Below are 27,806 nucleotides of genomic sequence, written 5' to 3'. Positions count from 1 at the left end.
GCCACCAAGCAGGTGAGAAAAGTGCATGTGTGGGGGACAGGGAGGCTCTGCTGCATCTGTTCCATTCGGGGTTTGAGGAGCAGTGATGAAATGGAGCAGTGCAGAGCAGAGGCAACACAATTTAACAGCATAGACACTTTTGTGGAGCAATAAAGGAATGAAAATAAAATGAACAGATTAATCTTCCACTGCGGGTCACATTGCTGCCAAGAGACTGGTGCTGACAGTGGTGGTTGGATGAGGAGCAATCTAACCCCGTGCCACGCTCCCATTCCAGCAGAGGCAGGCTTACATCAGTGATGAGGGATTTCAGGAAGTTGGCCTTGTGCCGCAGCGGGTCGTGGACCAGCCCGTCGCAGAAGGACACGATGCCGTGGGGGAAGTTGTGCTGTGCTAACCACGCCACCACCCTCTGCTTCTGCATGTCAGGGCGGCCCGTGACATAGATTATGAGGTAGCCGAGGTCTTGCCAGTGCCTGCAAGGAAACCCACGAGTCAATGGATTGCAGAGCAGGGTCGGTGTCAGATCAACCAGCCCAGGCCCTGCCCTGACCTTACAACGTCCACGGCCCCGGCGCGGACCTTGGGGTCGCTGCCCATGATGGAGACGCTGGCTGCGAAGGAGCCGTCGATGCTGAACACCACAAACTCCGTCCCCTTGGGCAGCACCGTGATGTAGCTGTCAGCAAACGTGTGGTCACCCCTGAGGGAAGGGACGCAGGTGTTTAGAGGCATCAAAATATCCACAGGGCATCCCCAGGACCTGCGGAGCACCACGAGCCCAGAGCAGCTCCCACATCTGGCCCAAAGGCTCCAACAGGGATGCCACCCTCGGTTAGAGCAGGAACAGCACTGTGTGAGGGTCTCATGTTCAAGTGGGGATGGATGAGCACTCCTTGGCAGCAGAGACTCAACAGTTACCCCCAGAAAACATTGCTGGGTTGACCACCAAGAAGATGCTCTCCTCCTTCCCCTCCCAGAGCCCAACACCAGCAGAGGAACTGAGCTGGAGCCCTGGGCTGTGAATCATCACAATTACAAAGTCCTGTCCCTCAAGGACAAGTTTATGGTCTTTAAAATATGCTCAGTCGTGCAGTTTTGCAGATGGCCACGAGGCCCTGTGGTGCAGGAGACCTGCTCCTGCAGCGGGAGCTCAATTCCCGTGCTGGTGGTGAATAAAATGTGCATTTTCCCCTTAGAGCTGCAGAGCACAAATGGCTTTGCCTCTGTTGCTGGCAAAGCAGGCTCCAAACCCACCCAGAACAGGAGGGACCATGTTCTACAGCCCTCCAATTCCTCTTTGCTCCTCCTGCAAGCCCCAGGCCCTCACCTGACCACCATCTTGACGGGGTAGACGCCGATGCCCAGGCGCCGCTCCTCGGGGATCACGTAGGAAATCCTGCCACTGCTGTTGCTGATCTCCGTGTCAAAGTACACCCACTCCCCCGACGGTGGCTGGGTCATGATGTGGATGTCCACCTGGGGACAGCGAGGCTGTGTCACCCCCAGCAGGACAGGCTGGGCACAGGGACATCCCACCCGAGCCCCTGTGGGTGGCGGCCGGGCTGGTCCTGCTCCCACCCTCTGCAATTCATGGATCTGAGCTGGGCAGCACCCAAACATCAGAGATGACAAATAAATGCTGTTCCTGGTGGGAGGCACCCACAAGTCTGAGCAGGAGAACCTGGCCAGGACATAAGTGCAGCAAACCCCAGCAGGCACCAAGGGAGCACTGACAGGCGCTACTCTGTCCCACAGTTGTCACCACCATGGTGACACCCCCCAGCACACACGGTACCTTCTCTCCTGTGAGGGTGACCATGTCTAATGGACCATACATGAACCTCCCAGTCAAGGTCTGGGGCCCATCCTCATTAGCAATGGTGTCGTTGATCCTGTGGTTGGCTGTGACATTCTGATGAGGGGAGGAGGAAAAAAAAAATTAAGTTTGCAGCAAGGGATAACATCACAGGGAAATGCCAAATATAACTGGACAAATTAGAGCATGGGTTTCTCTGTGCCATTCCCCCCCTCCACTCCACCCTCAGCTCTGGGAAAGAATTTGACCTGTGGCAGAGGTGAAGCTCTGTGCCCTGAACTGATGGGTGGATTGGAGTGCTGAAGAGCCAATTTCCATGGAAGGTTGTACGTGCAGTTCTGATACTCTCTATTAACTCTCACACTTTGGAATTAAGAGGAAATAGACTCAGCTGCCAGAGAAATCTGCTGATATTGTTTCAGTTCGAGCACAGAATTGCCCCCTCAGAAACTGGAGACTTTACTGGGAGCAAAGGGCATTAACTGAGCTGAGAACTGGTATTATTGGACTGTGAGAGATGTTCCATTCTCCCTCGTTCCCTGACCCACAGCCAAGGCTTCCTGTGTTTTACAGACTCAAGGCTAAGAGGAGACCTTGCTGACACACATCTTTAGGGTTGCTCTTTTACAGGCACCCAGGTAGGACATAACCATTAAAACAGCCCAGCAATGCAACACAACCCTCTGTCTGTGCCACACCCTCAGAAGAGTTTGTGCAGCCCCAGCCAGAGCAGCTGGTGCAGCCCCAAACCCCCTTACCCGGAGCTTCACGTTCGTCCTCTTGCGCAGCCACTTCTCCCGGGGCTTGGAGGGGGTGAACACAGACACCTCCTTCCCGTCCAGCTCCAACACACTCGAGTTCTCGTGTCTCATCACCTGCAGGAGGACAGATCCCCCCCAGGCATCAGCCCTCTCCTGCTGCCTGGCTGTTCTGCATCTCCTGGGCCTGCAGTGAGGAAGGGCAGTGCCTGGAGAGAGGCCCCTGAGTTTGCTGCTGAGTTTGTCACCTTGCAGGTTTGAAGGACAAGTGGCAGAGCCTGTGGCAAGTTCTGACCTAATCCTGGCTGGGATGCAGGCTTTTTGGATTGTCAGGAGGTACCAAACTGACTCAAACGCAGCTCTGCACTGAGGTACCTGCCCTTCCTCCAGGGATCCCTTGTCCCTTCCCACGGCCTGCAGGGAACACAAACCTTCCCCATTCCACAACAGAGCCAGCACCAGCTGCTCTCACTGCCCCCATGCTGACAGATGCTGCTCCTTCAGCTCATTTCCAATTCCTACTGAAATTCCCAACTCCTGTCCCGTGGCTTTTGCTCCTCTCACTGATCTGACCCCTGTGAGACACACGGGGGTCTGGCTTGGCTGCATGTGAGGCAGAGCCCCGGCTGTCTGTCTGTCCATCCTGGCTGACAGAACTCCAGGAGTTTGTGCTGGTGGGACGTCACTGCCAAGCAGCCAACTCCTGCCTGTCCCCAGGGCATGGATGGGGATGGGAGGCAGGAACACAGACAGAGGAGGGTTAACTCCTACCTAGGTTGCTCCTACTTCTAGAATGGAAAAGGAAGAATAACACCCAAAGGCTGGGGACACCTCAAACTCTCACAGCACTGCAGGACTGAGAGGTAACCCTGCATGCAGAACTCCAAAACTGCCAGCAGTCCTTGGTGACCAAAAAATTAAGAGGCCTCCTAAATGTGGGCTCTTTTACAAGGTCCTGAACATGTTCTGAAAGGTCAGCGGCTCTCCAGCTGAGCTTGGCTGACACAGGCCAGCCCTCTGCAGAGCTGAAGCTGGTTTTCATCCAGGGAAATGGAAAAAGGACCCCAGGGAGGATGAGCTTGCTGGGGCGGGAGCTCACGGAATCCAATGTAAACAAAATAACAAATTTTACTGAAAATTATTTAAATCAGGAATGTATTTTGAATTCTATCTGGGCTTGTTTTAACAAGATTTAATCTTTGGAGACTAAAACTATTCAACAGCTTCTTTTACATTTTGTCCAGAGGTAACTTTCAAAGGCCATTAGAAACAAGTCCTTATTAGGGGAAGCAGCTGTGTGGTGCTGGTGAAGGACAGAGAGAAGACAAAAGATGAGAAAACCCCTGGTCTCAAGGCAAAGAGGAGTGAGCAGAGACAGGCACTGGGCAAGGGGGTGCCAGACTACCCAGGCAGGTTTAGAATGGATGGAGAGGTTCCTCCAAGGTACTCAAGCCACAAGGTTTGAAACGCCACACAATGCTACAGAGCCAGGTTTGGGCTGAAACCTGAGTAATTGGCTATTTCCCAAGTGGAACACTTTATGTATGAGCCTGTCATGACTGTTCCCCCTCATGCACAATGAGAGCTCTCCCTTCTTTCCTGCCCTGTTAGGCTGGGCTGGGTGTGGGACCATCGAGGCAGGAGTGTGCAGGCAGAGCCTGGGCACAGCCTGGCAAGAGAAGGCTCTCAGGGATTATCAGCACTGCTCAGCTGCCACCAGCACTGACACTGCTGCTGTTTATGGCTCTCACACTATTTGGAAGATAACACTGAAAGAAAGTTTGCCAGCAGAATCATAAATAACTGAGAGCTGCAGCAGGGGAGGCTGGAGGAGAACAGGGAGGATTTAACAGCTGAGCTAATGCAAAGCAAACCCGGCGCCGAAGTGGGCAACACAAACCACAGAGTTGCTTTGAGTTTTGTTGTTTTCCAGCTCCATGCTCTAAGTGTCATCCCCTGGGGAGTTCATATTTTTTAAGGCAAAAACTCCCCCTCATCCCCAAGGAACTGAAGGGAAAATATTTCTTTTAGGGAAAAAACACGTTTTAGACAGTAAATTTGAATTTTAGGCCAAATATAGGTTGATAAAATCTGAGGTGGCAGACTCCAGACACCAGCAATCCCCATTCTCCTGGCCCTAGAACTGCTTTGTGCTGCAGGAATGAGAACTAAATCCCAATGAGTTCCTAGAGGAGACAACAATAACTTAGAAAGGCAAAATGGAGAACTGCATTCTGCCTATCAATTCATGTTGAATTCATATAAAACTTCCCCTTTGGTTTTATTGTATCTGGTGCTGGTTTTATTTGTCCTTTGAGAAGTTTCAGTTTCAGACTTGAGATCTGACCTGGCACAGAGATCATTTCAAGAAACAAGTGCCACTGACTTTTGCCACTATGGATAAGAAACTGCCTGGGCTCTCTCCCAGTGAGCCCATCTGAAACCTGCTCTGGTGATAAGAGCCCAAAACCCAAACAGCCCCAAACCAAGCAGGTGTGACAGCACATCCATGAAGTCTGTATGTGTGCAGCTCCACCACAGGTGAGGAAAACAAAGGAGGGAATAAAAGGGATCTGCAGGGGCAAAGGGTATTTTTTCACCTCTATGCACCAACAAGTCTTATATGGAAGGTGCACTGGAAAAAACCAAAGAGCCCCAAGCATTTTTCAGCCCAAGGGAGATGAGGGGGTGACTGTACCTGTCTGAGCAGGAAGGAGACAACGTCCGTGGACTCCCAGTAGCTGGCGTGGAAGAGGTGAGGCAGAGCCACGGTCGGGAACGCCGTCAGCGCGTCGGGGCAGTACAGCGCGTAGTCGATCCGCTTCGTTCCCCACCACTTGGCAGCAACTACAGAGGCAAAACACTCCTTCAGACCAGGGGGGCTCACAGAAGGGATTTCAGGGCTCTGGCTCCTCGCTCCAGGTGTGCCAGGAGGCTGCTCCCAGCTGGTCCCGCTGCTCTGGGGAACAGCTGAGCCCGGGCTCGGGGTTTGCTCACACCGAGGGAGGAACACACGGCCACCAGCGTGAGCTCTCCCTTGTTCAAGCAAAGAGGAAGGCACTGGATGGAGGGCAGGTTAATTGGCTGTTAGTCCAGACCCTAGGGAAGGGGCTCAAGGCTCCTGTGCAATGAGCCAAAACATAAAGACAGCAACAAATCTCCCTGGAGCTGTGGGAGGAAGGAAGGGTGGGTGGGTGTGCTCTGCCCGCTCCAGCCCTGCTTCCAACTCCTTCAGCTTTCACCAGGGAACTGCATCCAGGTATTGGCCACACTAAAGAGGACTGGGAATCCACAGGATGCTAAAAGGCACCACAAGGCAGGGAATATGGCACATGATGATGGGACTGGTAGTCCCCAGCAAGTCCTTATTGCTCTCCTGGGCAACCGAGATGTGCAGGCCAGCCCTCCCAGGGCACAGCCTCTGTGGGGGACAACGAGACAAATACCTGGCAGTATTGGGACTTCATTGCATGGGGGACTGAAAAGTACACTGGGATTTAGTGGGGGACAGAGATACAAACAAGACAGACAGGTTTCTCCCTCAGGGAGCCCAGCAACTCACAGGCAGGTGTCTGAGAGCCACCCTTCGCCCTAGGACACCCCCACACCCCAACTGCCCTGAGCTCTGCCCACACACACATCCTGCCCCAATCCCTGGAAATCAGGGCTCAGTCCAAAGCCTCAGACCCCAAAGCTTTCCCAGCAGCAAGGAGTCCTCAGTGCCTGTGCACTCCAGCCCAGAAAAGCAGCCAAGAAAAGAAAAGATGGAGATCAAGAGAGCAGCAGAAGAATTTTGTTTGTGTTTGCATGCAGGATGCAAGCTGGGGCTTTGACAAGGGCTTCCTCAAGCTTGGTTTGTCTCGGTGACAATGTTCCCTTTTTAAGGACTTCCAGGAAAGCTGCCAGGTTTAAGGTGCAATCCAACACACCCTTCTGCAAAGGGAAATCTGGCTGGTGATGAGCACAGATGCTGAACTGAAAAGATGGATCCAGCAGCTCCTTCCAGAGACCTGCCCAGAGCTCCCACCACAGCAAGTGCAGAGGGATGTGGATCCAGCACATCCCCACAGCCCAGCCCTGGCTGTGCCAGTGCCAGGCCACCCTCACCCTGACAGTCCCCACTTTTCTGAAGAGCCATGGGAAGGAGGAGCAAGGTTTGACAGATCAATGTGGCTTTTCCAGAGCTCACAGGCACCTCCTCGCAGCCACTGCTGATTCCCTGCCTTCCAAACTGACAGCTCCTGGTCATGTCCCAACTTCCATTTCTCATGCAAGTCCCCAGCTTGGGTAATTTCAGATTCTGTACAGAAAGCAGACAGGATTGACTCTTCCATGCTCAGAAGGCAGTGGTGGAGGCAGAAGCGTTGTCCCCTCAGCTCTGCCCAGAAGAATTCCTGCTCCTGCCAGGTTGTTAGCTGTGTTATGATGGATCTTCAGGGCAAAGTGACAGAAATGCTTGTTAAGATGCAATCAGAAACTGCAAGTGCCTCAGTGTGAAGCGCAGAGATTTGTGGTGAAGTTCTGTGACTACAAATGAGAGAGGAGGCTGACAGGAGTGGGTCTCTCCAGAATACCTGTCTTGATGTCCAGGTGTGGTATCCGAAGAGCACAGCCTGCAGCCCGGCTCCGTGGCCCTTGGAGCTTCCTTCCCTTGGCAGGGGCTGTGTGTTTGTGCTGCCTACGCCTCCTGAACGAGCTTTGGGTAGGGGATTTGTGAGGGAGGGCAAGTTGGGACAGAAGGCTAAAGCCCCTACAATGATTAGGGTGGTGTTTGGTTTCTAAAAGGAAAAATAAAATATAAAAAAAAAAAGCAGAAATCACTCATTATTATGGCACACACTGATTTCATCCTCCACAAACTCACGGTACCAGGGGAGCTGCAGCCCCAGGGAGGCTCCGGGGAGGGAGCTGTGGGTTTGCAGTGCCCCTCCAACCTTCCTCCAGCTCTCCCTGGGGACAGGCACAGATCACATCCAGCCCTCAGTGCCACAGCTCCACGTTCCCACCACCAAGGCAGAGCTGGAGCTCGGGGGACACTCGGAGCTGAGGGAAGACTCTCCCTCCCTGATCTCAGCAACAGGCTTTGATGGCTGAGTGGGGGAATAAATCACACAAAGGGGGGAGAGCATGGGGAAAGCAGAGGTGAGTGCTGTGTGACCCAGCCCTGCTGCAGCACGGGACAGGATCCCTCCATGGGACACGCCGGCCCTGGGGCATCACCCTGGCACAAACACCTCCCCAGAACCAGCCCTGTGTGCCGGCCCAGCAGCTCCTGGGGGTGGGAAAGCAGCACAAAACAAACACCTTCTCCCCCAGGAGCTGCTTCCCAAGCAGATTCCTGTTTACCAGTGCTTGGCAGGATGTCAGGATAAGGAAAGGATGCACATGGGGAGTGCGGTGTCGGCTCCTGGACACGCTTTGAGCAGGAAAACCTCGTTTGTCAGAGAAGGTATTTTAGTTCTGCTGGTGAGTGTTGCCTCACACAGGGCAGGAGGTTACAGCAGCCTCTGAGCAGCGCCCACAAACCCTTCAACAACTCATACCTGCCTCCAGGAGCATTATTAACCTCAGCAATTAATGATGGAGTGAGTAATTCACAACTCGTGCCAGCAATGTATCTCTAAATTTTTGAGACCTTCTGGGAATAGAGTTTGGGCTGAAAATTTCCTCATATGCATGGGTTTTAGGTTTTGTTTTGTTTTTCTGGGGGTTTTTTGAGTTATCAGCCTTTTTTTGGTCTGAGTTACCAGAAATCCATGAGGACACAGCATTTATCTCATACCTGAGCTGAAACAAAGAAGGGGCTGAGCCATTAATAAAGTCTGTTCTTCTCCACTTAACGAAGTCTGTTCTTCTCCACTGCATTAGTTAGGAAGTTATACAGGTCTTGGGAAAAATAATGAATAAAAAATCCCTTTTACTCCTCATTCAGCTCTGGGAAATGGGTCACAAGTGACTGGGAGCTGCCCTGCGGGCTGCAGAAGAGCTGAATCTCTAATGCAAATAATAAATGTTCTGTTCTGAACCAACCTGTCCTTGCCTTTCAGCATTACAGAGGGATTTACTCATCCCTGCTTTTGTGGGCCACATTTGAGGGATCTGCATTGAGCCACATCCTGCATTGCCCATCTGGTCTCAAGTGCTGATCCTGAGCAGTTCTGCACGACTTACCATGGCAGCACAGCCACATCCCTCTGGATTAACCCTCGCCACACACAGCTCAGAGGCACAGTTATCATCTCTGCTTTAACAATCGCGGTTATCTCTGCTTTAACAACCACAGTTATCACCTTTGCTTTAACAATCACAGTTATCACCTTTGCTTTAACAATTCAGCACCAGCAAGGTCCAACATGCAGCCATGGCCACCAAACACAGCCCTGTTCCTGCAGGGGATGTGCTGGCACAGGGCACTGAGGGTGGCAGAGCCAGGATCACTCCAAGCTTTGGGTCATGGCTGGAAGCACCCCCCGGACAGACGGACGGACAGAAGCTCTGGGCCCGGAGCAGAGCAGAGCCTCGGAGGGGTGCAACACTTACTGTTGGCTATGTTGGAAGCAGTGTAACTGTCTGCCATTCCTGAGACCTGGCTGGCAATGCTGATCTCACTGGCTCTCCGGAAGCCCCTGAACTGAGGGGCTGAAATGGGGGTGGACAGGGACGCGTTTTCCACGAAGACGGCACCATGAGACTGAACAACATCTGCTACAAAGTTGAAACAGGGAAATCAAAATATTAGACCAACAGACAGAGGCTGGGCAAGATGAACTCGGGGAGGGAGGAAGGAGGCAAACAAAGCTGGTGGGTGCAAAAACCTCTCAGAGCTGATTGGAATGAAACAGAAACACCCCACATTTCATTGGAGCTCTGGTTAGAAAAGAAAGCAAATAGCACAGCAGGCAGAGACATGTGGCTGGAGGAGCAGTCTTTGATTGAGAGAAGCAAAGTAAGTAGCTCAAAAACCAGATCCAAAGAAAAACCCAGGCAGACTTATTGAAGCAGCAATAACAAGCATGTGTCATACATACAGATGTGAATATACACAATTTTATACATTCACATCGAGACAAGATAACCAAGCTAAGAAAAACAACAAAAAAACAACCTTACAAAGAGGTATTTGTTTTCTTGAGATATTTAAATTTAAATGAATGTCTTCAAGAGAGAAGCATTATTAAAAAGCAAAAATCAAGAAAACATCTTCATGTCTGGCAGGAACTAAATTTGGACTTGTATTTTACTGCTGAAGGACACAGCCAACACTCATTAGTCTGGAGAAAGGGCTCCTGAAGGGAGTCTGGTGCTGAGCACTTGTATCTCCCATCAGAGTCAGCAGAACAGGGAGTGCTCAGGCTCTATGAAAACAGAGCTTTTGGTACAACACGCAGGTCTGGATTTTTAAATCCCAACCTGAGGTTTACCAAGTTAGGCTGAACTCCTCAGTACATTAATACAAAAATGAGGGTTTCAAGTCATGCTCACATGGACCTTACATATGGATGGGAGGGAAGAGGACCTCTAACACTCAGGAGTGGCAAAACGAGAGATGTGAAAGCCACGTTAAAATCTCTGCATTTCAGTTTTGTCTCTGAATGGCTCTAAGAGCACCCACCCCTCTGGGGATGCTGTGGGGCCCAGTTAAGTGGGACGTCCCCAGCTCCTGCAGGGCACAGGTTTGTTTGTAATGCCAACTCCAGGTGCTCACAGCAGGCAGCACCAGCGTGGCACTAACATGCAAAGCAAAGCAATTCACTGTGGGTTTAAGCTTGCCCATCTCTGCTGCACTTGAGGAGCAGCACCTGAATTTATTCCCAGGTATCAGGCAGGAGATATCACAAGGAATGTGAGCACATTACTCCCACACATCAACACCCTCCACCTATTCCAGCCTGTTTAGTTATCCCTGGGTTTAATCCTGGCACAAGGCTGACACGGGGTGTTGTTTTAGCAATTGGTTTATTTTAATATCAATCTTTTTTTGCTTGGGGCTACTGATTTTCTCCCTCCAATCCCTCAGCTCGCAGCAGCAGCGTCTGTGCCCACACAAATCCTGCTGCAGCCCAGGGAGAGGGAATGTATGAAGCAGAAAATGTGTGGCTAAGTGTCAGTAAAAGAGTTCTGTTCTCTGCAGGGAAAATCAGGCCACAAGCTGCTCTATGTAAAAGCTCTGTGGACTGTGAGATCTGAGCCTTAGCAGGAGCCTGACCTGATGATGAGCTGCACACACAGCCCACGTTGTGCCTGAAAGGCCCTCAGCAGCATCACTTTCCCAGCACTTTCCCCCTCTTTCCACCTTGCCTTGAGCTGCTGCCTGTCAGGGCTGTGACCAGGATCCACAAACCAGCTGGTCCCACCGGGCCAGGGCTGCTTCTGACCGCACAGAACACCAGCATGAGCAAGAACAGGCAATCCACGTGGAGAACAGGAGCTGCACTGAACCCCACAGAGGCCTCAAGGGTGAAGGGTCTCATTCCCTTTGCTGGGGGCCCTGGAACAACCCTCACCCCTCTGATCACCCCTCTCTCTCCTCTCTGATCACCCCTCTCTCTCCTCTCTGATAACCCCTCTCTCTCCTCTCTGATCACCCCTCTCTCTCCTCTCTGATCATCCCTCTCTCCATTCCCTTGCCTATGAGATGCTCCTGCTCTTGTGTCACCAAACCAGTGCCCCAACACAGGTGATGATCATCACCTTCCCTGAACCTCCTCAGACGGGAGGAGAGCTTTGGCTTTGTCTGTGTCAGGAAAAACGCCAGATTCAGGTTTGACCACCAGGGAAACCTGAACTTCTTCCTCTGCTTTAACCTAAAGCACCCGTGGCTTGAGTTAGGAAGACAAGATCAGGAGTGCTGCAGGAGAAAAGGCTGAGCCCAGCATGGCCTGCCTGGGATGGTCACAGCTTTGACTCCATTAGCCCACCTTCACTTAGCTCTGCCTGAACTTCAACCCCTTTTTGAGAGCACAAAAAGTGAATAAAGGAAGAAACAGTGAGGTTTTGGGCCTGCTCTTTTTTAGCCAATCTTGTCTTCCTGGGCTGACCAGGGATTTTGGAATATAATGAGTTTGCAGCAAAAGCACCCAACCTCACAGCCCTTCCAGCCCCATGCTGGTGTCGCCAGAGGAACAATTCCCACTCCTGTTACAGCCTGAGGTGCTTCAGCATTGCTGAACAGTTCAGTTCAGCACTGCCAGCGCTGGTGACAGGAGTCTGCCCTGCAGGGACAAGGTGCCACCCCACAGCAGGGCTCCCCTGCTCCTGCCCCCTCAGGTGCCCTTGTGCTTCTCCCTTTCCCAAGCCACACACCCTCTGTCCCTGAGAAAGGGCAGTTGCTGAGAAAAATGAAGGCCAGGAAAAGGCAGGGTGGGAAATGTGGAGAAAAACCTGTTTTATGCATTACAACCCACTCAGAAAAGCTTCCTCCACACCAAAGCTGCAGTGACAGCAACTTCCAAAGAAAATCCTGAGACCTGACTTGCAGAAAAACCCCACAAAGCTAACAAGCTATTTCCTGAATTTGTGAATTCTCTGCATCATGTTTCTTGAGCAGCAGTTCTGAAACCAAGGGGGCTTTCCTGGGGACTGTGGTGACCAGGGTGGGTGTCACAGACAGACCCCAGCACCTGCAGCCAGGTGTCCCTAACAGGAGCCACGGAAGCCCCCTGCACCCAGAGGTGCATCCAGAAGCTCTGGCAGCAGCAAGACCTTTATCAAGGTGAGCTGTTCCTGTCACTCAGTGAGGACACAGGTGCCCTTGTTCACTGCACCAATCTTTAATACTCATTTTGGTGCTGTGCTCTTTCACTTTTGGCCTCATTTATCAATATTCTTATAAGGGAACAGCCCTGAGCCATGCTCTCAGGTAACTCCTTGGGGTACCTGAAAGACAGATTTTAGTATGTCCTATTTGGAGACTGAGCCATTGCACCAAAGAGGGAAATATTGAAAGCCATCAAAAAATATGTACAGGACAATAAAAACAAAAATATTAAAAACCACAGAAAAGCCAGACAGGCCCTGCTTGCACCGGGCACTCTGCAGTCACTACCCTGAGACCAAGAGCAACAGATTTCTGCTGTCTACCAGTTTTGGTGATTTTGGAAATCTCCTGCAGTCCAGTGGCTGAACTGGGATTCAGCACTTGCTACACTCACATCAAGAATTGTTTGGACACATTGCGGTCCTGACTCACAATGTAAAAAGCAGAAAATTATAGAATCCTGTAATGGTTTGGGCTGGGAGGGACCTTAAAGACCATTGAATTGGGCACAGGCAAGGGATGCTCCTACAGCTCTGTCCTGACCACAGGCAGTACCAGCTCACAGGGAAATGCATTTCACCAGGCACCTCCAAAGGGGTTAATTAATAGTAATTAATAGTACCAGATCTGTGGAAACCCTCTGCTTTTTCACATCCTTTCCCTCTCCTTTACCACAGAACCTCACAGCACAGGCAACACAACAACTCCACACCTAAAAATCCTCTCCAGCTCCAGGAGCCAGAGGAGAGACCGCTGGGAAAACTCAGTGATGTTGCCATCCTGTATGACCACATAAGAGCCCAAACTGCTCAGGGACAGTGAGGGTCAGCTTGTTAGAGACACAGAGGGCAGCAGAACCCAGCTCTCAATGCAAAACACCGAGAAAGGAACGAGAACGGGCAAGTGAGACACGCGGGGAAGAAAAAAACCAAAACAAAGGCAAATCTCATCAAAATTGCAGATGTAGCACCAGCCACAATCAGAATAAACGAGGCCATGCAGCATTGATGATGGAAAATAAGGCAAAACAAACGCATCAGACTTTGCTTTTAAGGCGGGAGACAAGAGATGAATTTCAATAACCAACACAGAGCCACCCTGGGGTCTGAAAGCCTCAGTGCTGTGCTCAGCAGAGCCACGAGGGTCCAAAGAGGAAATACCCAAAAGGGACAAAATCTGGTGTGACATGGACACCAAGGGGAGCTCTGGGCATGGTGGCTGCAGGACACCTTTCCCGAGGGACGCTGCCCCACAGCAGCAGGGGCTGTCTCTGCCAAAGGCCCTTTGCACCAGCACACAGCAAACCAGTCCATGCAAGGCAGCAGCTCCCCTCCAGCATCAACTCCAGAATGGGACAGAATTTACAACCCCAAGCCCTTTCTCCACAGAGGTGATTTTGTGTGGCACAGCCTGAGGCACAGCACGGAGGTTTCAGCTCCAGGAGGCAACAGTGTGATCTCCAAAAAAGGACCCCAAGAACCCAACACCACAGACAATACAAAAGTGTAGATTACACACACTCAGCACAACCAGCACTTTTATTGGAAACATCTTGCCAATTCAGTACAGGAACAGGGATACTTGTTTCCATGAAGCTGTCCTGGTGCTGGAGAGCACCCAGAGGGCTACTTTCCATGAGGAGGATGGGATTGTTCTGGATTGTCTCAACTAGAAGCAGATGGGGAAAAAAAAACATAACAGAAGGACAAAGAACAACAGACATGCGGCCACAAAGTGTTAAACATACAAACAGTTACACCCCAGCACTTAATTATGAGTCTTCAATGAACAGACAACCTTCAAATAGAGTAAAAGAAACAAAATGGGTGATTTCCAAACAGACCAACATCAGAGATTAACTGGGAGCAGAGGAGAACACAACGATGGCATTTCAACAACAAAAGGGAGGCATCTTCACCCCCTTCTAAGCCAAATCCATAAATACACAGCAGATCCAGAGAAATATCTTTTACTATGAGTGGAAAAAAATATGCTGTAAGGGAAGAATCAGACTCACAGCCTACACAGTGCAAAGCACAGGAGTAAGCAGGGATGTGAGTTTGATTTTACTCTGCAAGTTTGTTGAAATGGAACAGGGACCAGCATTTAGTACAGATGGAAAAGGGGGGAAACAGCCTGAGAGGCTTTCTGAACTGTGGGCTCCCAAAAAAGCTGCCTGCACGAGGAGATGTGCACAAGCAGCATTACACAAGGTTTTGTACAAAACCAATTATAACTGAGCACCTGAATTTTACGTGATCTGCAAAACACACAGCTTAATTATAGCAGCAATTAACTTTTCTGGAGTGCCCTCCAGTGAACACCAGCTTCAGGAGCAGCTTGGTGAATCATGGTTAGTCCTTCTGGGTGATGTGTCCATCACAACACGGACTCTAATGGAAAGGAATGGCCTGTTACTTTCTGATAAGCAAATGAAGAGGCCTTGTCTTACAGGAAAAAGAGAATTTAAAGTTGGTTTTTGTCAGTTTTATTCATGAAGGCAGAGCAGTATCTCTTAAAATAACAAGGCTCGGACCTGGAGGTTTTGCCATCACTCTGCCCTTCTCATAGGAGAGCTAATTGCTGTTTAACTTCGCTGCATAGCAAGTGTCTCTCCAAACACAGCCAGCTCAGAGGTCCAGGGAGGCTCTAATACTCTGCTGCTGTCCACAGTGATAACCAGAACACAGGTTTAGTGTCAATGGGCCTCTACCTCTGGGTTCAGCGACAACAGGGGCTCTGGAATGTATTTAAGAGAAAGAAGGTAAGGTGTTTAGCTGCAATTTTTTTTGTAATAAGCCCCTTGCAGCTGATACCTAGAATACACCCAAAAAGCAAATTGCTCTTCAAGTTGCTATAGATTCCCTGAGCTGTTGTAACTGGCCTGGGTACAAATGCAGTTGTGGGTGGATCCATTTTTAAAAAGTGTTGCAGCAAGATCTTGGCTAAATTTGACAAGTGAGTGGGGCCTGCAGAAAGCATTTTATTCACTTCATTAAACATGAGGTTTAGTTTGTGCCCATCTAAAAAATCAGGCCCTAGACTGAGCAATTACAAACTTGAAGACACTGAACATATAGAAGGCCACTTCTTTGGACTTTCAACTTTAAAATTATGCAGAGGATCACCAGAATTATCCAGCTCTAGTTACACAATCTTCTTCATATAGTCCTGCATGATTCAAATATTAGACAAAGGGGATGCAAACAAGTAAATCATCTCATCATCTCACTGCTCTGCTCCCTCCAAGTCCTAAATTCTGCCAACTCAGTTGTGTTTCATTCACACTCCACCACAAGCACCAGTCTGGGTGTAAAACAGAAGCCTTCACAGGGAGATCACCACCTCATGACCCTCAGCAGCTGTTTGTGTGACAAACAGAGGGCACACAGGACACAAGGCACTGATTTCACTGCAAGAAAATCCCTTTTCTGGTAAATCAGGAGCAAGCTAATGCCACAGGGCCAGTTCTCCTTCTCACCATTTGCAATTCATGTAACCTGTAACCTTTAACAGCCCACGTGGATCCAGGACTCACCCAGAACTGCAGAGTTGCCGTCGCCCAGCGGGAACCTCTGGTACCGGGGGATATTGAAGGGGGGCAAAAGGTAAAACTTCCTCTCCAAAAGAGGCTCCAGGCGTGAAGCAGATGGGTCTGCAGGGTGGAACAGGTTATAGACCTGCTGACAAGCTGGTCTCAGCTGAAAGACTGAGAAGACAAAGAAAAAAAATCCCTCAAGCATCAAAGTACCGCTTGTTAGAATATTGTAAATATTTGTCTTGAAAAATGACAACTGTCAGGCTACAAAATTGCAAAAGATTTATCATTTATCACTCTCTCATCTCCTTGTTTAGTCAACTGAAACAATTTATTACAGTCTACAGACTCAAGAGCTGCTCAGTGCTTTTCCTGTTTGGAATGGTATCACTGGTGGTGCACAGAGCACAGGGAGATCTGCTGCTTCACAGAGCAATAAACAAGATACAGAAATGTTTGGGTTTCACCAGACCCTGCGAGTGCAGCAGGAGGTGCTCACCCCACCCACCAAGGGAGCAGCTGGCACCAGGACTTACTGTCAAGAGCTGGAATCACAGTTTTCCTCAGAGCAAGCACCAGACCCAGGGGAGACCCAAAGAGGAAGAAGTCTGTGATCTCAAAGTCAAACTTGCCAATATTCCCTCCATCCAGCATCGTGGAGCTGCTGGATCTCCTGGATGTGGGGTCGTTTCTCAGGACACTAGAATGTAAACTGGAGAAGAACAGAAAATAAAATATTCAGAAGATAAAGTCTGAACTATATCCTCACTATGTTTTCATAATTAAAGCCTGGATTAGTGATTGACAGTGGATATTGGATATAATTTCTATCTCTTCAGTGAAGGAACTATATTAATCAACCCACAGTGACCCCACTGCTCTGGCATCATTTAAATGTACAAATCCAAGCTACAGGTGAGTTCATTTACACACCACCTCCTCAAAATGTTTTTTTCTTTAAGGAGTCAAAATCGTGGTTGCTGCTACTATATAGAACATGTCCAGCTTTTCCTGCCTCTCTCAGGTGTCAAATCTGTTTGCAAAATTCCACCTCAGTCTTGTGCAGGCTGGGCAATAAACAGGTTTAACACGGAGATTTAAATTCACATTCTCCTTGGACACTGAACAAGAAGCAGCAGGATTGCTTAGGTGAAAATCCTGGGAATCCACCCCCATGGTAGGAAGAGTGGCTTCTCTGCAGTGTAAATCTGGGAAAAATGAAATGACAGATGCATAACACTGATAACCTGGTTCACAAAAGACTTTCTGAGATGCTTCTATTCCCACCCAAAAGCACAAAGCTGCAAATTCCTTTGCTCTCCAGGTTGTGCAGATTCCAGTGGCAGCTGAACTGGGTTATCTCATTATAAGCAGAAGCAGAGTTGAAGGCAGTACCGGCAGTGCCTAAAGAGGGTGTTTGCAAACACTTAAAAAAGCATCAGAACAGGTTCTATAAAACATGGAGGAGAAATGGATACCATAAGAGATGGGTTGGATAAAGGGTTTACAGGCCTGGAGTTGGGAATGATGCAGATCCAACAGTCTCCTGCTGGCTCTGTGGCCCCAGAACAAAATCCCAGGTGGTGACCAGAACTTGTCACATCCTCATGTGCTACAGCTCTGGCTCAGCACGGCTGTTTCTGAGGACAGAGACAGCCCAGCAGTGCTGTGGTCCCCAAGCAGGGCTGTTCCACATCCTCAGCACAGAGCAGTTGCTCACAGACCCCTCAGACACAGCCACAGCCCTGGGGCAGCTGCAATGCTCACACTTTCGGGGAACAAAACCAGCTTTCAGGCAGACTTTGCTTTCCTGCCATGGCAAACAAGGAATAATCCCAGTGACAGCTCCAGTGCTGAACGTTGCTCCCAGAGGATGCTGAAGCTCCTCCTGCTCCTGCTGTGCTGCTGTGTTCCCTCTGGGGCTGCACACAGGCACATGCACAGCTCTGCTCTCCTGTTTCCCAGCCGGGGAATGATCAGTTACTTATGCCAGACACACACACATCACGGGGAGTCAAAACACTGGTGTCAAAACGGGAGGAACACGAGGTTACAGCAGTTGACAGCTCAAACGAGCCTGTTCCTGTTTCTGTGATGCAAACGAGGCTGCAGAGCCCTGAGACAGCTCTGAGAACGAGCCACCTTTGGTGGAGCTACAATTGCTTCAGCTAACAAGATGTAACACGGTGAGTTTGCTGTGTGTGAGGAATGCAAAGTCATTTAGAACAGCTCAGTTTCACTGAAGGCAGGGTGACAGAGATGGGATTCCAGAGGAAAAGCTGTGCCCAGGGCAGGATGGGTGCAGGGGCTGCTTGGTGCATTCCACACAGCTTCCCACAGCATCTCTTCCTGGGCAAGGCAAGAAGCGGAGCAGGCACAGCACGGAGCAATTTGGGCACCTTCACTCCTTCTGCCGGGAACTTGGAATTGCCTTTTCAGCAATCAAAGGAAATGAGAGCCAAGGGGAACTCTGGATCTGTCATGCTCCAAGCAACCTGCAGTGCCCTGTTCTCCCTTTAAAGAGCAGCAGATGTACTGTGTGCATTAATTAAACAAGAGCTTATGGATTTCAGAAGCAAATCAACTCATTTACAATAATACAAGTACGGCACAGCCAGAAATAATGTAGTTGTGCAGAAGGACTGAATTTAAAAATAAATGTGTGATTGTACTCTCCAGATGCTGCTCTGGCTTGCTGGGCATTATCCCAGAGAAGTGGGTAGGTCTGATACATGAATAAAAATGAGAGTCTTTGGCACAGGCAGAAATCTGCAGTGGGCACGGACAGAAAGGTCCCTGTGTGCCAGGCTGCCAGTCTGCCGAGCCCTGCAGGAAAACCTGGCTCTGCTCTGCCAACCTCCTGCTCAAAGCCACCTCACACCAGGGCTTGGTTTGAAGAAAAATCATGGGAAAAATCATTCCTTGATGGCAGAGGCCAATGGGCATTCTGCTGGTGCTGGCTGGGAGAACAAGGTCCAGGGATGGGAGTGAGAGTGATGTTCTGCTGACATCCAGGGGGGCACGAGTGGATCCCTGCTCCCCTGCCTCTCCTGCACTAGAGATGGGGTGAATCCCTGCTCCCCAGGCTCCTCTGCACTAGGGACAAGGTAAATTCCTGTTGCCCAGCCTCTCCTGCACCATGGATGAGCTGAATCCCTGCTCCCCAGCTTCCCCTGCACCACAGAGCTGAGGGAGGGACATGCAGAGAGAGCTCCTACAGCAGCTCCAACCTGCTCCTTTCCCTCAGGGAATCCTGGTTTTGAGCTCTGGGAAGAGACTAGTTTTCAGCCCAAGGTCTAAAGGGAGGATTAAAACCACATAAAACTCTTAAGAAGTGAAGATGCACCAATCTGTCACCCCCCTGAATGCCAGGGAGTCACGAGTGCTGCGTGCTGGGTGCAGGCAGAGCCCTTCAGAGATGGAACAGGAAGGACCAGCACAAAGCTGTTTGGAACAACAAAATGAGCAATCCATTATCCACATCAGGCCCAGCACTTATTCTAAAATAGGTGCAAAAATGCATCAAGATGCCTGCCTGATTTCCTTAACTGAGTCTGTGCCCCTGAGGTCAATAACAAGGAGGAAAATCAGCACATTTTTGCACAACTCATATTTTCCCTGTAATACAGGAGACTGTTTTGAGAAGGCAAGAACAAGAGCCTGATTGCCTTTTATTAACCTGCTGGAAATAGCCAAGAACCTCACTGGGGATTTGTAAATGCAGCTGTCTTTCTGAATATCCTATCTCTGTGCACCAACAACATTCACTTGATACCTTCTCCCTCCCATAAATCATTTACCAAAGGGCCCTGACATGGCAGGACAACACAAATCCCTGTGCTGAAACACTGACTCCAAGCAGTGATGGAGGGGGAGAAATGCAAGGGGAGCCTTCAGCACAAAGGAACAGCCTTGGATGCAGCTGCAGTGCAGGTGATGGGGTTTGCTGTGGGGGACACTGCTCCCCAGTTCCTGGACACGAGAGAAGAGGGATTAAGAGCATATTTACTGCAGTTCCTCCAGGCCTGCAGGAGAAAAAGCTCTGGGCTGTCCAGTTTCAGAGGCTGAAGAAGATTCAGTCAGAAAATTCCTCTGGATTTACAGAAATAATCCCTGAATGACCAGAGGCCATGGGCAGACTGCTGTGAAAATTCCATGGGTTATGTTAACAGACAGATTTTTGAATGTCCATTTGAAAAAGGTTAAAAATGTGATACTGGGGGCTTCAACAGTGAGTAACAAATCTGAAGCATGTCCTTGGTGCAATGAAGCAGCTGTGGCAGGGGACAGAATAACTCAAAATCAGGTTTCAGAGATGCTTTAAAATGAATACAACACTGGGTTCCCAGTTCTGCTTCACTGAGTTCCCTTACACGATTTCTCCATTTGCTTTCTGACCTCCATCCCACACTTGGAGCACAGCAGAGCAGCAGCTCCCTGACTGCCTTGGCTGTCACACAACAGCTCAAAGGGCTTCTTGCCATTGCACCACTGATGCAGTAGAGAAGCTGCATTCTCTCAGTGCCACTCAGCAAGAAAGCTGTTAATTCTTTTTTTTGCATACACAACACACTGAAATCGATAACTCTCTAATCTAAATTGTTTTCCTACACCTTGCTTATCACAGGATGACAAAGCAACACTCAGGTTCCACAGACACACCACCCCCAGCTCCAGGACACTGCTGGATCTGCTCCTTCTAAATCTTAAATCTTACCTTGAAAGAAAGGCTTGGTGCTGCTTTATCGTGTCCAGCTCATAGGTGGATGAATCACTCCTTTTTCGTGGCAGCTGCTTCTTTGGATCTTCTCCATTGCTACGAGGAATATCAATGTTGCTCCTGCTGAGGTGTCTGCTGGCTTCCAGATTAGAGCCACTGGAACAGTGGCTGTTGTTCACCGTTATCCCAGGAGACAGCAGGTCGGTATCCTGGGATTTGAAATGGATGGATTTAGCTGAATTAAGAATACACCCACATTTTAACACCTCCCTCCTTTCCTCCCTTCCCCATTTACCCCAAGATCCAGTTGAGGCCAGTACAGAATCTCAGGCCCAATCACTCCCTGAAGTGTGGGTGATGCTTCCCACCAGAGGGTGAAACATCCCTGTTTAGGGCAAACACACCCAAACTGGCACCATATGCCCCTTAGGACATGTCTGTCTCTGATCAGGAGCAGTGTTTGCTGTTCCAGAGCTCCTCACCCCGAGCAGGCCCTGTGGAGCTGGGGCCGGCCTCACCTGGACACTCACCACGCTCCCTCGCCGGCTGCTGTTCTGGCTCTCGGACACAGTCTGGTTGCTGTAGCACAAGGCATCAAATCCCAGGATCCCCCCAACACAGTCCCCTACCAGGCAGACCTGAGACAGGAAACAGAAGCAGGGGAGGACAGGGAGAGGAATGAAAAGGAAATTAAGAAAAGAAGCCCTTTGACTTCAGTTCAGAACTAACAGTTATACACAGAGACTGGATTACAGCTGGGCAAGGATGCCCAGTGCCTCCATCAGTAAAACTGCTCAGCCAGTGAAATCCATCACTGCCTGCAGATTCCCATTCTCTCACACAGCTCAGCTGTCCTGGCTGTCCCCACCAGCCAACTGGAGCAACAGGACAGCAACACAGAGCCCTGATCCTGGTGCTGACTGCAGAAACCAAGCTGGATCCCCCTTGCCAGCTCCTGAGCTCCCTCAGGGAAGCTTCTGCCCATTTGTATCCCAAGGGGTAACAGTGCTCTGCCTGCAGGGGTATGAGCAGACAGGCACAGTAAAGCACCAAGATCTCTGGGCAGGAGAGGGATGGGAAGAAGCTCAGAGTGAATAAACCACATGTGAGAGCTCCTGTAAAGTCTGCCCTTGTGTGGCTGGGGAGTCACTTTGCTCAGAGGTGTGAGGCTCAGTTGTGCTCTTTATGAGGTGCAGCAGCTGCACAGCCTCACAAAATAAACCCATGGGTGTACAGCTCCAGCACGAGCTGCCGAAGGTCCTTTAAAGCCAGGAATGCTTAAACAGCCTTGGTTTGCAATGGGGATGAGACCATGCTCAGTAACAAAGGCAACATTCCTGCTCGGGCACGGTGTGTCACACTGAAACCTGATTAACTTCACAGCTTTGGAGCGTCATTTCTGAACACAAACTCAGGCTTTGCTTCAAGTCCCAAAGGTTCAGGACAGCACACAAGCAATAATCTCTCCCTCTCAGAAAGGAAGGAATGGAAAGCACAGCACTTCCTTATTGCAGCCCAGCACTGTCATATTCCCATCCCTCCTGAGGGATTTATGGCAAAGAGAATTTCAGAAGGAAATTGCTTCCCTTGTCCTTGCTCTGGCTGTGCCTGAGAAGCCCCTGGCTCACCTGGCCATTGAAGGAGGTGCCCTCCTGGGATTTGATGAACTCGCTGTAGGCCTGGTTGGCTCTGACAATGACAGTGGCCACGGCTTCCTGGTACTGCGGGGAGGACGTGGCGAGCAGGGGCAGCGCGGCGAGGGGAATGTGATCCTGGCTGTTGGACAGGCAGCCCTCGTCATAGCTGTACGGGCTGAGGCTGCAGAAGGCAACACACAGTGGGAACATGGGGAAAACAACTTGCAGGCACTACAGTCAAGTGTTGTGGTTCATAAAAAAAAGCCTCAAGACAGAAAGGCCATTTATTCCTCTGTGAATGGGTGAGAGCTTAATAAATCTTTCCCTCCCATCAAACGTAAATCTTCAAGGACAACATACTTACACTGACAGAACAACCTCCAGACAAGGAATTAAATCCTTAGTATTTATTGGATTAATTAGAATAAATCAATCTCAGAACTTGTGCTGCATGATTACTGCATTCACTGCAGCTAAGTATGAAATCGAGATTGAATGCCTGGCTGGTACATTAATAAATGCATTCCCAAAGCATGGTCAGAGCTCCCGGTGCTACATGCAAAACACCTCAGGGAAACAAACAAAACAAAAGCAACTCCAAAAAACCCCCACTCCATGATAAAACAGCATCAACTTACCTGGACACCAGGGAAAATGCTTCAGAGCAGATGGCTGGGCAAGGGACAAGTTTGATGGCAATGTGTCCCAGAGCAGCTGGGTAATGCACCCTCATCACCGTGTCAAACACAGTTGTGATGGTGTTGACATCCCCTTGCTTGGAGCTCTGGTCACCACTTCCTGAGTCCAGGATGTTCCCTCCATGGAGGACCAAGAGGAGGACGTGGATTTTACTTGGCTGCATTAATGGCTGCACTGATTCATCCTAGGTGGGGATGGAAGAGAGCACACAGAAATGCTCATTTTTCAAAGGGGTCTGACTTGTGCTTAATTTATGGCAAATTAATTTATGGCAAAGGCCATTAGATACACCACAATACAATGTTGAGAACTTGAGTACTCCTTCCAAGTCTCTTATCCAACACTTGTGCATGCACAAATGCACACACAGCTTTAGTCTGACTTGTTAGAAGCAGAAGGAATGCTGAAAGTAAAAAACAAAAACCTGCATAAAATTGTATCCAGGTAAAACATGGCAGCAGTGAAGACATCCTTGGGTATATTAGGGTGGAAAAACACAGAAATAAGTTGTTTTTTGTGGGGTGCTGAGCTCAGCTGAAGCAGTTGGCAGTGAAACACATTCAGCAAAATTAAGAAATGAGATCAAACAGGTCAGCAAGTGGCAAGTTACTGAGAAGTTGTGGGAAGATCAGTCATTTGCCTAACACAGAAGTTATAAATAAGATTTCAGATTTGCTTAAACTGTTGCAAGAGAGGAACTGAAAAAAGTTCATGACACCATAACCCACGGAATGGCCAGCATGTGGCTGGGAGACTGCTGCATGGACATAGTGAGGGACTTTAATCTGGCTGCCCAGGTGATTTGCTTATTGTGTTGGAGCAATTCCTTGCCCAAAGAGACAGGCTGTAATTTGGGGGAAGGAGGGAATTGTATCCTTATCATTAATGCCCTGCCAGAAGAGCTGTAAGCCCTGTCCTGATGCCCCAGGCAGGTACAAGAGCATCCATGTGCACATCCTGTAACACAGCAGAGCACTAACTATTTTAATATCTATTTGCTATCAGGGCTTTCAGTGTTTACAGCTCCCACACGGACTCAAATCCTCCATCCTACATCTGTGAGATCTGTGCAAACCCTCTGTACCTGCCCCCTGTGCCAGCAGAGAGATCTGAGAACACCCTGAGCAACTCCCTGCTGCCACTGAGAGGGGTGAGGAAAGGATGGAGGGCAGCAGTGTTTTCCATTTGGCAAATTGTTCTAATTCGAGCATCTTCAGTCACCTCTTGTCCTCTGAGCAGTGATTGAGTCCCTGACAGACCTGCTGGTGGGAGGAAAGCATGCCCAGGCACACATTAGCAGCCTAACAACCACATCACATTTTTGCCAGATAATGTTAAAGCTTGTCTTACTACACAGCCCACCAGAAGTATTAAAATTCTCATCCAAGTCTGTAATAACGATTTTTTCCAGACCTTCTGCATAAGAATGGCCTTGAATTATTTAGCACCATTGCACTGTATCCATACTGCTCTTCAAAGCTCCTCTGACTCCAGTTTTAGCACCTGCACAGTGAACCCTTCCCTGGCTGGAGGCACAGGAGGAGCACTCTCAGCACCTCTTCTGCTTCCAGACAAGTGTTTTAAGTGTTCATTTGGAGAAAAACATGAGTCACTAAGCTCAGGTCATGCAGAAGTTTATCAGCAGTGCTTTGGAGGCACCTTTCAGTTCATTACCCTCTGCTCTGAAGGAAGTGGGGAACTGCTGATCAGTTTAAGGGTGGAGGTAACTATTCAGAACTTCCTTGTAAGATCTGGAGCCTCTTAAAACACCTAAATCCTGAACCACCTTCAAGTGAGGGGAGCTTTTAACCTGAAAATCATTGCAATTGGCGGCACAGGAATTTCATACTATTTTAGCAGACAGCTTGTGAACAACTACAAATAACTGTCTTTTTCATCTTGCTTTGAAGTCTGTTCTTTTTCTAAAATGAAGGCAGAAACAGGAGGGGGTTGAGTTTGCACAGCCCTCTGAGGAAGACAAATTCCCACACCATCTTGAGCTCCAAGAGAAATCTTAGGGCTGTGACTTGCTTATTTTGAGGTGGCCAGAGCTGTTCCCCTCCCAGCCACCCACTCTCCTCACAGCCCTTGAGCTCTCAGTCTATTATGGAAAAGCCAAACCAACACGAACTTAGAGCCTGGCACACACAGTAAATCCAAAACTCAGGATCTCCAATGGACCACTCAGACCCAATGCAGGCACTCTGCAAAGCAGCTGCACCACCCCTGCAGCACAGACAGGGCAGGACAAGAACAGCCAGCCTGGGGTGTCTGAGCAGCACTCTGAACTGCAGAGAGCTGGGCTGGCTCCGTGTGCTGTTATTTATTTATTATTTTGCCCAGAGTGCTGCCCCAGGCTGTGCTGTAACTGGATTCCAAACACGACTCTGAGCAGCTCCAGGCTGGGGGCTACAGCTGAGTGCTGTCCTTTGCCCCTTGGTGCTGCAGGAACGTGGTCTCCCACTCCCACATCCACACTTGCTCATCTGGCATTGTAGGACAGCTCCACCCCTGAGCTGCTCTGCTCCCCACGGTTTTTTCCAGCTGGATACCTGATGCTGCCTGCAAACTACACAGCATTTTCTATGTGATGTTCCACAGATGGGTGAAAAACCCCTTAAATCAGAATTACAGAAGGACACACACAGGTGTTGCTGGGGCTCAGCAGCACATGGAGACAAGACACTGCTCACAGCAAAGGGACCCATTTACCCCACACAGAGCCATTCCAGCAGCACAGATCTCTTCACAAGCAGCCCAAGCACTCACCTCGATGATGCTGAGCCTCTCCACGCTGGAGCCAACGTGGTACTCTGCTGATGTCTCCTGGTACAAGTCACCTGGAAGCACAGAGGTGGGAAATGTCAGCACTCCAGATGCTCTTTGGCAAAGGCATCCTTCCATAAAGACACTGCTTGTTCCAATGCCTCACATCTCCTTCATTATTTCATCAAATCATCCTCTCCCTCCTTCCTGCCTCCTTCCACCTGAGAAGCCTGGGCAATGCTGGGTCATTTATTTTCCAGCAATTTCTCCTAACCTGGCTAAGAGCTGAGGACATCAGTGAGCTCTTCTCTCATTACAGAGATCTGGTACTGCTGCTTTATTAAGGATGGCAACAATGGGAAATCCCTGCATGACTGTCAGAAATGATTGGTTTGTGGGAAAATAAAAGGAATTGCTTGAACTACGCTGGGGAGTAGAGATCTGATGTATTCCTACATCTGTGCCTACACAGACTGACTTTGTAGAATAAACCTGAGTGTCACCTTCCACCATGCACCGCTCTGGCTGAGGAGCTACAGCTTCCTTTCACCATTTCATAATGATGAGCAGAGAATAAAACTGAGGCAGGTACAGCCAGGAACAAAGGATGGAGCAAAAGGAAAGAAGAGCCAGGAGAAATTCAAGTCATTTGAGACAGAGCTGGGATATTTCATCATTATGTGAGAGAATCCTGGCTGTCACACAAAGGAGCCAAACCAATGTGGAAAATAAAAGAGATTCAAAAGCTTTCCCAGCTCCCACTGAGCAAATCTTTTCCAGCAGCACTGGACAGTCATTTTTATGCTCTGTCTCAGCTTCTCCCTTTGTGAGATGAGGATAACAAGTTCTACCTTGTTCACAATGAGGCTGTGACAATTGCCTGGAAATACTGTAAAATAGCACATGCAGCTTGTACTTGGAAAAGAATTACCCTGGACATCATCGCATTCGGGGGTTTCAATCTTATCCATCAGATCGTTGGAACTCCATTTGGTTATTTCTTTCGGGAACATTTCCTCATTGTCAGACAAGTCCTCTTTAAAAAACAGATTTTTTGAGAGTCACAAACACAAAAATATGTATATAGAAAAAAGCAAACCCCAGAATTTTACATAAAACCCACAACTCTGTGCAATCTATACACATTTGAATAGCTTAAGTCAAAATAAGCCATATACTTTACCAGCTTTTGTTATATAGAAACCAAAGCACCTTTTGAAAAGCAAACAAAACGTTTTAGCTGCATGATTTAAACAAACAAACTCCTAAAACATGGAAAGAAGCAATCTGGATATTTAACGGTACCATGCTTGGCCTTTGCCTTGCCATTCTCTCGGATGGTGCCAAAGCAGCCAGAACGCTCCAGCACAGGAGAGGACAAGGAAGGATTCCCACTGGGACCCTCCCAGCCCTGTCTGAGGGCTGTGGGATTTCCCTGGGGGAAGAAGGGACAAGGATCACGGCTGCTCAAAGGACCAAACACCTAAAAAGGCAGGAGCAATAAAGGGGATGTGAACCCCCCAGGCTGATTTCCTCAGGAGATGAGACACACATGGATCTGCTTTTTCCTTCCTACCTCAGTATCCTCCAAACCTCGTGGCTCAGTTCAATCATAGTCAATAAAGCATAAGGGTCCCAAAAATATTATGTTCTTAGAAGTGTAATTAAAAGGAAGACACATACAAAGGGGAGCTCTCCTTTCTCTCTCTCTTTTTTTTTTTTTCCATTGAGGATGCATCTTTTGCTGCTATGATGGCTAAGTGCTTTCTAATTTATTTATACCTCTGTGCTTAGTATGTCTTTCCTGAAAATTTTGGCCTTGTAAATTTAATAAAGAGTTATAAACATAATAACAGCAGTAATTACAGATGTCTTGAAGATCTAAAAGCTGTAATCTTCAGAGTCCCAGACTAGGATTTCCCCTTTCTTATTGCTGTACAGTTACTAAGAAAATAATTAGATGGAAGAATCCCACAATGGGGAACAAAGAAAGGTTATGAAATATATTAATCTTTTCAGCAAATCTGAGCAATAGCTTAAAAAAATTGTATGAAGGGCACTAGGTGAAGATCCAAGCAGAGCCGGATTATTTTTAGGAATTTCTATTTCAAC

At 49.1% G+C, this 27,806-nt stretch overlaps 1 protein-coding gene across 10 annotated transcripts in view; it reads right to left on the bottom strand.

Moving 5' to 3' along the window:
- The window catches only part of PITPNM2 (phosphatidylinositol transfer protein membrane associated 2), a 125,505-nt gene that overhangs the window by 5,998 nt on the left and 91,701 nt on the right, over window positions 1-27,806 (bottom strand). For 4 of the 10 annotated variants that reach the window (XM_074553972.1, XM_074553974.1, XM_074553973.1 and 1 more), the window contains 17 exons: window positions 26,626-26,730; window positions 25,698-25,768; window positions 22,868-23,112; window positions 22,221-22,410; window positions 21,111-21,230; window positions 20,590-20,801; window positions 16,409-16,584; window positions 15,873-16,043; window positions 13,853-14,002; window positions 9,118-9,282; window positions 7,152-7,355; window positions 5,276-5,424; window positions 2,578-2,694; window positions 1,799-1,915; window positions 1,331-1,479; window positions 554-703; window positions 293-476 (listed from right to left, as the gene is read on the bottom strand). In XM_074553972.1, the coding sequence (XP_074410073.1) occupies window positions 293-476; window positions 554-703; window positions 1,331-1,479; window positions 1,799-1,915; window positions 2,578-2,694; window positions 5,276-5,424; window positions 7,152-7,355; window positions 9,118-9,282; window positions 13,853-14,002; window positions 15,873-16,043; window positions 16,409-16,584; window positions 20,590-20,801; window positions 21,111-21,230; window positions 22,221-22,410; window positions 22,868-23,112; window positions 25,698-25,768; window positions 26,626-26,730 (2,675 nt within the window). The remainder of the gene's footprint in view (window positions 1-292; window positions 477-553; window positions 704-1,330; window positions 1,480-1,798; window positions 1,916-2,577; window positions 2,695-5,275; window positions 5,425-7,151; window positions 7,356-9,117; window positions 9,283-13,852; window positions 14,003-15,872; window positions 16,044-16,408; window positions 16,585-20,589; window positions 20,802-21,110; window positions 21,231-22,220; window positions 22,411-22,867; window positions 23,113-25,697; window positions 25,769-26,625; window positions 26,731-27,806) is intronic. The other 6 variants (XM_074553976.1, XM_074553975.1, XM_074553979.1 and 3 more) reach the window with 6 other exon arrangements.

The sequence above is a fragment of the Zonotrichia albicollis genome, chromosome 18 (assembly GCF_047830755.1).
Source record: "Zonotrichia albicollis isolate bZonAlb1 chromosome 18, bZonAlb1.hap1, whole genome shotgun sequence".
Lineage (NCBI taxonomy): Eukaryota > Metazoa > Chordata > Aves > Passeriformes > Passerellidae > Zonotrichia > Zonotrichia albicollis.
Note: the sequence above shows the minus strand (reverse complement) of the source record. Positions and strands in the feature narration are given on the sequence as shown.